Below are 15,527 nucleotides of genomic sequence, written 5' to 3'. Positions count from 1 at the left end.
TAATAAATACAGACGAACAGTTAAATACAAACGAATTCTAAACAACACGTGTACTGAATTGTATAAAAACACAAACGCAGGGACGCACGCGCACACACACACGCACACTCGCGCACACACACACACACGCACACGCACACACACACACACACACGCACACACATCTAAGCCACTGTAACATGCACCCATTATGAATATTCCCTAATCCCAACACGTCATTGAACTGTCTATGGGGGTTTCCAGTGTTGTCGTTGTTATGAGCAAATATCAGCTGTCTCTCAGAGCATGAAGTGTGTAATCTGCTCATATTCAGTCATGCTCTATAACTTTCCCATGCCCGCAGCGTAGCTTGGCGTCCTTGAAGCAATCATCACTTAAAATTGGAACACTCCCTACTGGAGACACACAAACATTGGAATGCACCAGTTGATACAAACTAAGAAATGGTTGAAATGAAAGTTATGATGTCACAACATGTGTCTTGGGACCGCCCTTCTGATAATATAAATATGTGAATCTCTTCCTGCTTTGCACTCATGACCACCGCAGCCATTGTCTGTAAACTGTGGGCGCCCGGAATATTCTGTTATTAAAAGCTTCGAAGAAACTGTTCATTGACTCCAGCCAACATGATGTTGTTGCACAAAGCAGTGGTATTATTTTGTCACTGATATCGGCAAAAATGAGTTGTCTCTTGTGGGGGGACCTTAGAGTTTGGGGCCGGCCCTAAAGCCCTGCGTTATCTGCCCAGTTGCATTGCACATTATTTAATTGCGGATGCTATTGCACTCATTATAATATGGTCAGCAGCAGTGTCACTCACAGTCGAAAAACAAAGAAATATGACTTACATGTCATCAATTGTGCCATAGTACTGTACCTAATAAATCAAAACACCTTCACCTGTCGAATTGGCTTTCCACTCACATTTTCCTGCTTAATAACCAAAATACAGGACCAAATATTAATAAATTACTTTGACAAGTAGATAAGAGTGCAATATCTCCTTCCACTCCAGTTTTATGCCTGGCATCTAAAATAAATAAATAAACAAACAAATAAAGTACATTAAGTTTGTAAGAGTGAAACAAAGATGCAAAATTTTTGTCAACCTTTTATTAACAAAGAAACTGACAATTCCCTTTGTACACATTTGGAAATACACTGCAAACAAGTGTATTTTTGCAGGCATTTAGTCGCAGTCGGTATGTAACACATTGAAAGGGCAAATATAATTACCACAATGACAGTGCTGATATTATCGAAAATGTATATGCGTAACATTGTCACAAAACAGTTTCAATACAGATTATAGCCATTTAATTTTGTGCAACGCAATGCCATACAAAGTAGAATATACTGTACATAACAGTGACCAATCATGTTCCCGGGGCCAGCCCAAGACTATTGGCGTTGTATTTAATGCAACAGTTGCACACACAGCTTCTCCCTATTCTACAGAATGAAGCAGCCTTTGCAATCACAATTTCACAATTACACTTCCAACAATTGAACACAGTTATGGTAGTTTCACTTGAAATCATTATACTATGTCCACAATCATAAGTGTTACATGTACGTTCGTTGGTAAAAATATTGCTTCCAAATTGGCACCTGAACAGATCATATCAAGTAAAAGCTGACGACAAAATAACATCAACATTGTTGCATTTTCAAGACGCAGGGGCAGAGCTACGTCATTGCCAGGGTTGGAAATTTTAATACCTGGGACTTTCCTGCCATTTTCACGATGACACAGTATTTTTAGATCTCTTGATACTCTGCCCAAATGTATTTATATTAACGGTATGTTTTATGGACAAATTTAAAATTGATCTAAATGCAAACTAAAATAATCGGTCTGTAGTAAAGAATGTTTGATTCTTACCGTCAATATCAATCAAAAGCATAACTTTCACACCATAGCGAGCAAAAACATGGCTTGGAAGTCATTGTTTATCATACCATCCACATGTATGGTTTCATGAAATAAAATGCTCACAGGCATGCCTATCTTGCCCAAAACATTCGTCATACAAGCAGGAACAAACTTAAATAACAAGCAACGTTTAGAATCGTTATGCATTAAGAGATTTTTGCGTCAATGTGCTGTTTGGATCTGATTGAAATGAATGGGTCATCAGCTGTAGTATGCAAAATGGTGTTGGCTGTCCATGACAATTGATCAATCTGTTTGGCTGTTAGCTAGCAGATAAGTCCGCGAGATAACGGCAGCCTCAGAAATTGAACATGCAACATTGGAAGGGGTGTGGCTGTTAGAATGCCAAAAATACCATTGCCATACACAAAGTCATTTCATCAAACAAATGCTAACATAAAGTGCATCCGGAAAGTATATGTTGCAGCCGATGTCCATGTACAGTACATTTTGGAATAGTGCTGCAAGTTAAAATATAGACAAAGGGAAGCACTGTGATTGCTGTCCGGATGCACTGTGAATAGCATGTACCGGTAGCTAAAAACACAACAGCAAAGGTCCCTCCATCCATTTTCTATAATACTCATTGCGAGCGAGTTGGAGCCTTCCGGTGAGCTTCATATTCATTGTATTAAGGAGATGTCATGCTGCATGTGACTCACGCTACCACACTTTCTTTAAATAAATCAACAGCAAGTAGACAATATATATGCAAATAGCAAAATATGTGAGCTTGCTGACAGGGTGGGCAATGGCAGGGTGGAAATTTTGTCCTAAAGTTAGCATTTAAAGCACATGGGGGACCTTCAATTTCGAAAAGGATTCAGTAAGACATTGGACTGTGTACTATTTAATACATATATTTTGGATTTGTGTTAAGTTGTGTAAAGGCGGAAGAGGAACATACGCTTGCTAACAACAACAACCAAAAAAAAAACACTTATATTGTCCATAATGCAAATGCGAGGCATCTTCAAAGGGGCAGGAGTTCTACTTTTTTTGCAGTTTTACTTTAGTTTTAATACTTAGTTTGGTAAACTTTGTAGACTCTTTATATTTTCTTGACTGTTAGGAATTTTAAAATGTTATTTTGAAAAACTGCCTGTGGAGATAAGGTTTTGTGATGGTGGAAATTTTGTCCTAAAGTTAGCATTTAAAGCACATGGGGGACCTTCAATTTCGAAAAGGATTCAGTAAGACATTGGACTGTGCACTATTTAATACATATATTTTGGATTTGTGTTAAGTTGTGTAAAGGCGGAAGAGGAACATACGCTTGCTAACAACAACAACCAAAAAAAAACCACTTATATTGTCCATAATGCAAATGCGAGGCATCTTCAAAGGGGCAGGAGTTCTACTTTTTTTGCAGTTTTACTTTAGTTTTAATACTTAGTTTGGTAAACTTTGTAGACTCTTTATATTTTCTTGACTGTTAGGAATTTTAAAATGTTATTTTGAAAAACTGCCTGTGGAGATAAGGTTTTGTGATGGCCGCCAGTCTGAGCTTGAAGCCAACTAATTCATTCAACATTATTTCCAACCAACGTTACGGAAGAGATTGTGTTCAACTTTGGGAGTTCCACGGAATCACATTATGAAAATAACAATGAAGATGTTGGGTTGGCTTGCCACTGACAAGTAAACAAATAAAAATTACCAAATCATTGTGTGAAATGAGACTTCTCTGAAGTAAAGTATCTGAAGCTTCAATCACGAAAAAAACAAACAAACCCAAAACACCGCAGAAGACAAACTAATTCATGACAGAAAAAAAGCCAATCAGGGGTCAAAGCGTGTTTTGACATCGCTCCGCGTCTGCTTCTTAAACTAGTTATTTTTTTTCTTTTAATATAGGTCAGGCATTATAGAGTTTTACTGCACACAAAAGAGATAAGAATACTGAAATGCAGATGGGGAAGCAGTGATTAAAGCAACGCACCAATGAAAATGAATTGTTTTTCATTCGGTTTTCGGCAGCATACATAAACATTAATAGTGCAAATCAATGACATCCGATTCCCTAAAATAAAAAAAAAGTTAAGTCGATGAAATATCAAAATAAAAACATACTGGTACTCTGCGCAGCGTCGCCTTGAACAATTTTGAATAGCCCATGTGATGTAATGCGTGCTCTAAAATAGCATTGTTAATTTTTCACTGGTTTATCTAGATTGCCATAAAATGTGGTACGGCATCGTCAATTATTACCATCATTTAGATAGTTATGCATGCTATCTCATGTTTTATCCATTATAACTGTGAGAAAAAATAAAACATTTATAATGGCAGTGACCGGCGAATGCAGACAGCCTGCGTGCCACCAAAGGGCCTTCTATGAAAAACTTTACGTTAAAAAAACATCATCGATTCTCGCCAAAATTCTGTATGTACTGTATATGCGTGCCCAAATCATACGCCGAAAATATTGAATACAAAGTCGCAACATTTATTATTTTTATTTTTTTACAGATGAGAGCCGGCTCCCAACATTGCTTTCTTCACAAGCAACAGCTTACGACCTCTAAAAAATCCACAATATTTGGGCATTTTCTAAACATGAAGCACGATCACGGTGTTTGTACATTAATGACAAAGTTTGTTCTGTAAGGAGGTATGTGAGTAGGTATCACTTCTGACAAAATATTGATCCTTTCGTTTGATATTTTCTGAATACAACTTGGGCACAATAATACATGCGCACATAGGTTTTGGGGAAGATCCATCACATTTTTCAGACGGAACGCTTTTTATTGCAAAATAGACCAGGAAACAAGTCAAAACTGAACAATGCCATGTTATAGCACGCTTTGTGTCACAGTGAAAATGTGACCTGTTCAAAATTGGTCAATATGGCTCTGTGCAGGGAATTTCTGTATTTTGACAATTGATTGGTTTACCCCGTTTTTTTCAGGGAAGAAGATGTTATTGATATTTGCAGTATTCATGTTTATACATGCCCTGCGTTTTGCTGGCAAACGGTTCAGGGTGTCCCCCGCCTACTGCCCGAAGACGGCTCTTCGGGCAGATAGGCTCCAGCGCGCCCTTGTGAGGATAAAGCGGCTAGGAAAATGGATGGATGTTTGTACACACTGCTGCCTAATCGAATGAAGGGCAATGCATTTTCAGTGGTGTGTTGCTTTACGTATCAGCAAAGTTAAGTTGGAAAGACTACAAGCTGACAAGATGAACTATGAAAAATACACAAATCACAAAAGGTTCATCGGGATATTGAAGTTTTGGGTGACTTTTCAAGATGGACCTAAAACACACCATAACCTCTAAAGGTGAACTTTATTTGGCCTTCTCTAACCTTTTGAAATGCTTACGTTTTCAAGAACTTTTTACATAAGTTGCTGTTCTCAAACAAGGACCCGAACAACAAAATTCAGAATAAGTGCCATGAAATTACCAATAAATGTCCACTTCCATGCCTTTCTGTGACTCTTCCAGGGTCTCTATATTAAGTCGAAAACCAGAGGCCTCTGATAACATCCTGATTGAAGCCTTGAAAACCCTGAAAAACGGTAACTCACAAGAGTCACTGTTTTTCAGGAGTAAGGAGTCATCTTGGTCTCATGATGTGATAATGAGCAGTCAAGAGGACTGCTTAAAAAACAAATTGTAATTGAACCGACAAATGTACTGGAAACACTTTGTTAGACAACAGCAAGCTGTGCAAAAAGTGTTGCAACATTGAACAACTGGAGGCGTATTCAAAAGTTCAGAGAATGTCAAATTTCAGTTGACATCGTTTATCAATGTCGAAATTTGCAGTTGACATGCACTTTTTCCAACGTGAAGAGTGGATCATACGAAATTACGGTTTGCACAGATGTCACGGATGTCTATTTCTTCATGGTGAGAAATAATAATTAAAGCCAATAATTTAAGCAACTATTAAAAGTAATCACTTTTATGCCTTATGCGACACCAGCCTGGTTATTTGTAGGCTTTTGTCTGTCACTTCCAAAATCCATATTGTGAGCATTGTTTATGTCGCAGTACAATGGAAGAATGACGAAAACGTAACAAATAGTCACTGGTATCATCAGCAGCATGTCCTGCGAGACTCTGATTCTTGCCGCCCCAGTTTGAAACCTTTTCCCGATGTTCCCCCGGCCGCCTCTGTGACAGGGATGCGCTTACCTATGTGAAGAAACACACACTGAACAGGGCTAAACACATACCAATTTATAACCTCGTAATGACAAGGGGGAAAAAACGGTATGGGCTCACTGCTCTTTTCATGCGCGGTGTGTTCGAGATGACCAACACAGCAAACCACACACATAAGGATAACTCAACCAACAATTGTTTCGACACTTCCCCAAACCCTGATGTCTCTCGTAGTGCCATGACTGACTTGTGAGAGGCAGCAAAGTGCCACACTGCATCAAGACTGCAGGAAAATACATAAAAAAGAAGCTCGGCTAACTGTCATTTTATCGAGTAACTTTAACTGGTATCTCCTCATCATTGGGCGTGGCTTCCTGATTAACTACACTTAAGGACTTATTTTTTTTTTTTTTGTCCCTTAACTTTTATTGTGTAAGTCAACAGACAACATATGAACATCATAACAATAAAAGATTGGGCCCTGACTCACAATTGGGATTATTGGATACCGAGAACTGGATTATCGGTAATGTGCTTCATTAATGGTCTTTTTGTTCTCTGCAAGTCTCAAGGAATACTCACTGATCTCTATAAACACCTCATTGATGTTAATGGCGTTCTTGGCACTGGTCTCGACAAATATGGCATGGATGGAGTCAGCGTAGTCTTTGGCGTCCTTCTCCAAGACTTCCCTGCAACCGGTGCGTGCCAAAATGGTTATGTTTCAACACACAAACACAGACTGTCCAATTTCAACCATGACCAAGAAAGATTCCGTTGTAACTCTGCAGTTAAAGATACATACCTGTAGATGAGCTCTCTCCTCGAGGAAAACATAATGCAAGAACTACAGTAGAGTCTCCTAAAACTCTGGAAATTATGTTGTTGGAACAACATTTTTGTTCTTGTTTAAGGAGTGTTTCATCATTCTTAAAATATTAATAGCTAACTGATAAGCAGAGGACTCGCCTGGAATTGCTGTTTATTATTCTTCTGACTTTCTTCTCAAATTCCCTGAAAATTCACCAATTTTGGTTACCGCTTGTATCCTAATGAAAAAGTACATAATAGGGATTCTCGAACAAGATCTCGCAAAACTCTCAGTCGCGCCCCCTTCTAAAGAAAAAAAATTATCCGCAGACTCGGGTATCTTAATTGGGTGTGCATGTCAATCACGACAGGGTGCATTTTAAAAAATGACCACAAAAAAAATTCCATAACCGATGCCTGAAATTGATTAGGCAGTTAGTTATTTTAGCTAAAAGGCACCATTTGGGGTAAATTACTAGATAGATGATAGATGTCAAATCTTTTTTGGCATATTGTGTGGGCAGAGCATAGGGTCAAAGTTTGATTATCCTTTTGAGGATTCGCCATCAAAAGGTAGGTGCGGGGGCCCTTTCGTCACTTCGGTACTTTCAGCTAACATTTTTGCTTAGACTTGTTAAAAACGGTAACCAATTACTGAAATATTCATGAATGCCTTCCAGATGATTTGATTCGTTAACCTGCAGCAGAGGTTTGCATGTGCACATGAACATTTGGGAGACTCTCCTTAGCATTTAGATGAAATTTAGCTCTTCCAAGACATAAAGAATTTAAGTGTCACTTTAACAATACAGTACTTCCTTGACACAGTTACTACTTTCCTATTTGTCAGGACTTTAGTGTCTTTAGAGACAGCAAGAGAAAAATTGTGACTTTGTGGAAAGTAACCCACAAATAGGCGGGGTTCACTATTTCACAAATATAATTGATCTCAAAGGATTATGATTCAAAAAAATTAGAAACAGGCCAGCGTTTGGGGGTACTATACAGTATGCCTAGACTAGATTTTTTTCCATTTCTCAGAGGCTCACCTGGCGTCTGACAGATCACATTTGTTGCCAGCGACCGTCACCACGATATTGGGAGGACCATGCTGACGCAGCTCCTTGACCCAGTTTTTCAAAGTTTGGAAGGATTCCTGGCGGCACAAGCAAATAATATGTACTGCGCATTGACAAGCTTCTATTAGCGGTATCCGAGCACTGCTCCCAGTGTTAAAAAGAAAATAATCAAAAGACCGCCAATACTCCTGTAAAAAAAAAAAAAAATGTTTTGTTTTGTTTTTTTAACACATACAAGTGTCGCATCGTCGCCAGCACTGTGAAATCTGCCGTTGCTGGCGAAAGCTAAGCCAGCAGTTTCCCTCCTGTTTCCAGTTGTTTTTGCTAAGCTAGAATAATTAGCTGGTAGCTGAAACTTTAGAGTTTACAGACAGATGAAATGAGAGGCTTTCCAGACAGATGAAATGAGAGGCTTTCGGATCTACGTTCCAAAATGCTTCAACCTTTCCCTCCACAGAAATACAAACTAAAGCTGTGGGAAGGGCGTGCTACTGCCAAGTACGTAGATCTTTACATGGTTCAGAACAAACAGTTACACATCTACTGTAGAATTCAATAAGTCCAGGTGTTATTTACAGACAAATAAGGAAGAAACTGCACTCTCTGCACGGGCTTTGGTAACTGGGAATAGGAACAATACCTCTTTAGTGATGTCATAAACAATGATGGCCGCTGCGGAGCCTCTGTAGTACATTGGTGCCAGAGCTCGAAACTATGGGAGGACAACAATATGAAAATACACGAAAAGGCAATACGTGGAGGAAAAATATATAGTTTTATAAATATGGGGACAACTAAAATCACTAGTATTTAGCTGTACTGGCATTCATTTTTCTCCTACCTGTACGTTTTATGGGTTGTAGCTAATCCCTTGCAGACTGAACACTAGAGTGTATTTTATTGGATTCAATAAAACAATTGCAACAAACCAAAGAAATGTGGACAGAAATGCTATAACAGCATATTGTTACAGTGAGCGGTTTGAATTAAACAAGCAAACAAAAAAGCTAAACATGGAAGCTATCAAGAGAAAGACAAGCAGGATGTCAGGAGAGCTGCCACAATTATGACTTGAGTGGAAAAGCATGTGCGTTTGATCCTTAATTCATCACAACCTTCAGCTCAATCCAAACCAAATTCTCTCTGGAGAGGCAGGAACTTCGACTTATTTTCACATTTCGATGACTTGATTATTCGATTATTGAGTCAATTGTATTTCAGTGCGCTTTTACCACTGGCAACCAAACCAAAATACATATAAAGTGAATCTCAAATTAGAATATGGGCTAAAGCAAACAAATGTAATTTCATTTACCGGTAAGTAGTTCAATACAAAAAGGAAAACTAATACATATGTAGTCTAGATTCATTACACAACCGAATTACTATACAGTGGTGCCTTGAAAAACGAATGACCCGACTTACGATGAGGTATCAGCCACTATGAGCTGCTTTTTTTTTGCCACTCCCAGTTGAGGTTTACTGTCCAACTAAACATACAAGAAAGAGAATTACACATTGTCCACATAAAACAAACACAGAATAGCATCTGTGTTTTTGGGTTGCAACTCTAAGCAATGAATATTTCAACACTAAAGCTGGAGAAACATATGTCAAACGATAATGTAAAATTACTGATGTTATTTATCCTTTGCAAATGTCCAATAGTACTGTGGTTTACTGCGAAAAACTGGGACATTTCTTTACAGTCCTTAGAATTGTGTCATGACCAAATGTTTTTCGGAAGTATAATATCATAGAGTGTAGTTGTTATTAAAAGCCAATCTGCCAACTTTTTATTTTGGCCCGGTGTGAACAATTAATGGTGTTTCCATTCATTTCAAAGGTGAAAGAAGATTTGAGATATGAGTGCTTTGAATTAACAGCGTGGACACAGAATAAATTAAAGGCACCACTGTATTTAAAAAAAATCCTGACTACTGTTTCTTTCATTTTATGTATTTCGTGAATTTCTTTTTTGTTGTAAGCTATTGTCGTCAAAATCAGTAACTATTTCACTTTGTGTAGTGGCTTGCATATGAATGGATCTGTCTGCTCAGTTTGAGAGGAAAAGCGTAATTAATCCAACACCAATTGCATTACTTGAAAAATTGAAAAATAGTGGCATGTCTATCACTAGGGTGCCCTTTTCTCAAGACAATTAATTTACAATACATTGTAAACTGAGTACACAAAGTATTATAAATAAACAGAAATATCCATATACAGTAGTTTGACAAGCATGAGCTCCAAAGGAGCTCGTCCAGAAAAGGTAGCAGTGCCACTTCGGAAAGTGTCAAACAACGAACCAACTTTAGGAAACTGATCTTGCTGCTATAAAAAGTAAAGGGATGTTGAACGATAAAGTGGGCATTAATCAAAGAGAAGGACAAGCAAGCGACAGTGATTTTGACACGTGACGGTAAAACACAGAGCTTGGGTTTCATCCTCCTCTCTTATCTTAACCGCAGCTGAAGACTGCAAAGGAGAGGAGGAGCAGGATAAAAGACGACGTGCTTCTTATCGCACCTGTCAGAAGAGTACGCCAGTGGGACCAAAGCAGGAAAAGCAAGAAAGGGAAAGGCATGTGCAGAAATGGCAAGTATTTTCTAGTGCAAACAAAACAGGAATCAAACAGGAAAGAGGCACCTTCTTCTTGGTTATCTTTGACAGGACAATTAATACACAAATCTAATATGTTTTAAAATAGTTCTTTGCCTCCTGTGTATTGTGAGGAATGCAAATCTCATCACATTTGTCACATATTTCTGGTACAGTCATTCAAGAGAACCAATTTGCATGTTTGGCTCTCGGAAAAGTAAATGTTGCCCCCGCCTGGAAATAACGCAGAGGTGCACTTTCCCAAGCCACGGCCATTCAAACCATCCAACCATCCATCCATCCATTTTCCAATCCACTTTATCCTCACAAGGATCTCGGGGTGCTGGAGTCTATCCCAGTTGCCTTCGGGCAGTAGGTGGGGGACACCCTGAACTGGATGCAGGCCAATCGCAGGGCACCATCTGCGCTCACACTCAAACCTAGGGACAATTTAGAGTGTTCAATCAACCTGCCATGCATGTTTTTTTTTGGAATGTGGGAGTAGAACGGAGTGCCCAGAGAAAACCCATGCAGGCAGGGGGAGAATATGCAAAGCCTGAAAAGGATGAGGGGGGACACGGGGGCATGTGTTTACTGATTTCATAGTGTAGTGCTCAAGATGGCCAACGCAGCAGACATAGCCACGTCTCCACCTGAAATCGCGACTTGATTACTACAAAGAATAAATATAAGAAATCTCTGAACTACATTGCAATTGAAAACTGTCATTTTTTCTTCACCTGGAACTGAGGCCTTAGGCAAATTTGAAGGAATTGTAAACAGTTCCAAACACCTCTTCTGCTCGAGAAAAAAACAAGTCAGGAAAAGCCTACTACATTTATTTGGGGGGTAATCAGAAGCATTTTAAATTGTGGCAGGTGTGTCCTGTCCTTCCGGGTGACACAAGTTCGAATGTGATTGGTTGACTACACACTTGTGCAATGGAATTTCTTTTTCAGTTGTTTACTTTTTTCCCCTCGAGAAGATATATATATTTTCCAATTGAGTTGTAGTGGTTAGTGGTCAAATAGTGGGACATGTTTTGAAATGATTTATCTTGGTCTTTTTTTTTATCTTGAAAACTTGGCATTTGATCAGGGGTGTGTGTAGACCGAATACTCACTGCATGTGTATACACGGCTGAAGTATAGAATATGGACTAATTTATTTAAATAAAACAAACAAGGCTGCAAGTGAAAGAGACTAACCCGCTCCTGTCCTGCTGTGTCCCAAATGAGGAACTTGTGCAGCTCGTTCTGGTATTGCACCGTCTTGGTCATAAAAGATGCCCTGGTGATACATGACAAAACACAGAGAAGAAAACCTATGTATGACTATGCTTTTTTATGATTACAGTAGTACTTTTATCAGGAAAGAAACTGTTGGATAATTCAAAACGGATTCTTCATGACAAGGTGCAAGACAATCATTGACGAAAGGAAATATAAGTATCAATCACGATCATAGATATAATTCATGAGAAGTACGTTAGACACATGTACTGCATGCTACGGTGCAACTTACCCAATAGTTGGGTTGATGTTTGGATCAAAGCTGTCCTCCACAAATCTCCAGACGATACTTGACTTGCCAACACCAGTGTCCTACAGAGAAAGCAAACACAAAAAGTAGAATGTGACGCAAAATAAAATAACTTAAAAAACCCCACAATATTGTATATGTGACTGTGTATGTATTAAGGGTGTGGAAAATAATCGATATTAATCGATACATCGATGCGCACGCCCGCGATCCGAGTGCATCGGCTCATTCACTGGGTACGACGCGATTGACGGGTGAAATAGCGATTCATCACGATGCATTGATGGGTATCGGTGAAGTCGCGATTCATCACGATGCATTGATGGGTACCGGTAAAATCCGATTCAATCGCCGTTATATTCATGTTAAACGTCATATATCTGCCCCTTCCTAGGCGCAATGAATGCACCATCATTGCTTTGCGTTTTGTGTTGAATACGGACGGTAGCCGTGCGTCACATACAGTCCAGTACACAACGAGCGAAACATTATGGAAGTTAGCGCACGCAGCAGCAAGGAAACTACTATATTTACTGCAGCCGCAACATTCAAATCTTATGTTTGGAAATACTACGGCTTCGAAAAGAAAGACGGAAAGCTTGATAAAACCTCCGTAATTTGCAAGGAATGTCGCACTAAGAAGCCATACAACGGCAGCACCACAAATATGCAGACCCACTTCCAGCCTTAGCGTGGTGGACAACGAGGGTTTCAGACAGCTCGTGCACGTTTTGGAACCCAGGTATAAAATGCCAGACAGGTCTGTGTTCACTTACAAACATATTCCCGATGTGTACAACAAAGTGACAAGTGAGATTACTGTGTCGCTGAATAGTGCGCAAAGAGTTGCACTTACAGTGGATGGGTGGACATCTTGCGCTAGAGATTCATATATATATTCATATATATATATATGAATATTTCATATAAGACACTCAGTGAGAGTCTGTTTGTGTTTACACTATAGCAACAGCTGTGAGTCTCAGGTGCCAAATTGTTTACATTTTCTTTGCACAAAACCCAATTGTGAAAGGGCTTAAATAAGTTGTTTTACAAGTTCTACTCTTTATAAGGAATAAAGTGGTATCCTTTTTGTAATACCATACTGAATTCCATCTTTTTAAAAGCTTTTTTTCTTTGCTTATTTGCATCATGTTTAATTGCACAATATCGCAACAAATTGCATTGTATCGTATCGCATTGATTTGAACTCAATGTGTATCGAATCGTATCGCATCGTGACGACGGTGAAACGTATCGCATCGTATCGCCAGAAAATTCCATGTATCGTTTAAGTATCGCATCGCTGGCAGTGGATCGTGATGTGTATCTAATCGTCCTCAGTGCTGAGATTCACATCCCTAGTATGTATGCTTATATAATATATATATATACACACATACATACACACACACAAGTTATAGATATATAACTACCGGTATATACTGTATCTATATATAGAGAGAGAGACAGAGAGAGACAGAGAGACAGAGAGACAGAGACAGAGAGACAGAGAGACAGAGAGACACAGAGAGAGAGACAGAGAGAGAGAGAGAGAGGAGAGAGAGAGAGAGAATTTCTGTTGTCTCTTATCCAAGGCATTTCAAAACGTTTTATTCTATTAGGTCACTATGGTCTGCTGACCTCCTTTACATAATGTCTTTCGCTCAAGATTTAAAAAATGGTAATAGAGCCTTGCAGTTGATGACTCCAAAAATGTGGAATGCACTTCCATTTGAGCAAAGAGCTGCCTTTTTCTCTTTTTAAAAAGCAGTTAAAGACCCATTTGTTTTCAGTAGACATTCCAGTTAGACTTGACTGTTATGGTTTGTATTTTACTCAGATTAACTGTAGAATGCTTGTTATTATTTCCATAGGCACCTACATTTTATGCCATTGATATTTGGGTTAAAGTAAAAAATCAGCTTTCTGAAACGTTCACAATGACCCGTTGATGTGTGTGAGCAAACAAAGATACGATAATAATGCACATAGTAATTGTGATCAATTGAAATACACCACCATCTAAACCACGATGCAGGCACAACGTCATGACGCCACTTTTTATTTCCTACCATAAAAGACACTCTGCAGTATTCATATCATTCACTACAGTAATAAAGTACCACACCTCCACTTGTGTATTTCCAGTGGGTTGTGTGCCAGATGTCATGCATAAAAGTAATTCCTGTACTCAAAAGACCGAGATTCCTTGTAGACAGAGTATGCGCAGAACACAAAACAAAGTTCCTTTCAGTTAAGATATTCCAACATGCATTACACGACCAAATATTCAGGTGAAAAAAGGAAGAACCCAGGCGTCTGCGGATATTTAAAAACCCAAATATGAGTTTCTTAGAGTTTTTGTGGTTACTCACATGAGGTTGTGCAACCGGAATATTACTAAAATTCTGGTTTTGAAAGGGTTATTGACTGGATGTACATATTATTGACTACATTAGTCCATACGAAGCACCTTGTGAGTCCTCTCTGTGCGACGTAGAAATACTGTACAATTTATTTACAGTGGTGGACAGCAACAAAAAAACTATCAATACTTTGTTACTGTATTTTAGAATTGCTTTCAGATATATGATCAGGGCTTGATATCAACATATACTAAAAATTAAGTTACTTCGTTACCTTTTTACTTGACTTAATATTTTTAGGATCTTACTTTTTATATGTAACAAGTACCTGCCCATCTCTACTTGCTTCCGGTAAAAAATGCAAACAGATGCTGAGCTGAGATGGGCTAAACTTGGAAGATTCTTGAAGTAAAGTTTAACGGGAATGTGAGAATCTACCATTAGCATAAGAGCTAATTCGCTATCTCCTGTGCTTTGCCACTTTTGTAACTTTAAAATACTTACATTTATAACACATCTCTCCAATTAGATCGCAATTGCATCGAGCTACTAAGATTTGCATAACCTGATGATGAAATCCATGTCATGATACATGTACAACAACAAATGGAAATAGTGGAGCGTTGATTAAGAAAATAGCTGCTCACTTACCCCCAGAAGACAAACTTTTAACTCTCTTAACGCCATGGCTGCTTCCAGGTTTACATTGACTTGATCTTCATTGGCACTTTTGTTCCCCCCACTTCTCCTCCTTGAGCGAACTTCTCTTCAATAATTTTTCAAGGGCGACACCTGTTCACTTCGTCGGGGGTGGGGGTGGTCACAAGTAAAGGAGTAACTGAGAATTAATTAAAGGTCCTTGTTCGCCATGGTGAGATAATAATTGTGAAAAGCAGGTAAGCTAAAAAGCGAAAGTGGCACATCACACAACAGTCTCCATCTTGGAACTAGGGAGAGCGGGCACGTGACTTCGGCTGCTTTTTTTTTTCTTTTTCGTGCGGGTCTCTCGTCGGGCTGAGATCCCCAAGAACACAAAAGCCCCCAACCCTCCCCTCCGCGTTCAGATCC

General features: G+C 38.9%; 1 protein-coding gene across 2 annotated transcripts; it reads right to left on the bottom strand.

Moving 5' to 3' along the window:
- Window positions 1–1,101: 1,101 nt before the first annotated feature.
- Window positions 1,102–15,452, bottom strand: rab22a (RAB22A, member RAS oncogene family). 2 transcript variants are annotated; one of them, XM_052075304.1, is made up of 9 exons: window positions 15,111–15,452; window positions 12,073–12,152; window positions 11,757–11,838; window positions 8,588–8,659; window positions 7,918–8,024; window positions 6,641–6,750; window positions 3,657–6,088; window positions 3,244–3,404; window positions 1,102–2,878 (listed from the first exon to the last, which is right to left on the bottom strand). In XM_052075304.1, exons 1-7 carry the CDS (start codon window positions 15,144–15,146, stop codon window positions 5,991–5,993), a joined length of 585 nt encoding a protein of 194 aa, XP_051931264.1. In that variant the 5' UTR covers window positions 15,147–15,452; the 3' UTR covers window positions 1,102–2,878; window positions 3,244–3,404; window positions 3,657–5,990. The 2 variants fall into 2 exon arrangements, with proteins under 2 accessions (XP_051931264.1, XP_051931263.1); XM_052075303.1 differs by lacking the exon at window positions 3,244–3,404 and having other exon boundaries at window positions 1,102–3,037.
- Between the last annotated feature and the right edge of the window lie 75 nt (window positions 15,453–15,527).

This window comes from Hippocampus zosterae, chromosome 9, assembly GCF_025434085.1.
Source record: "Hippocampus zosterae strain Florida chromosome 9, ASM2543408v3, whole genome shotgun sequence".
Lineage (NCBI taxonomy): Eukaryota > Metazoa > Chordata > Actinopteri > Syngnathiformes > Syngnathidae > Hippocampus > Hippocampus zosterae.
The sequence above is the reverse complement of the archived record's forward strand: the minus strand, read 5'-3'. Positions and strand labels throughout refer to the sequence as shown.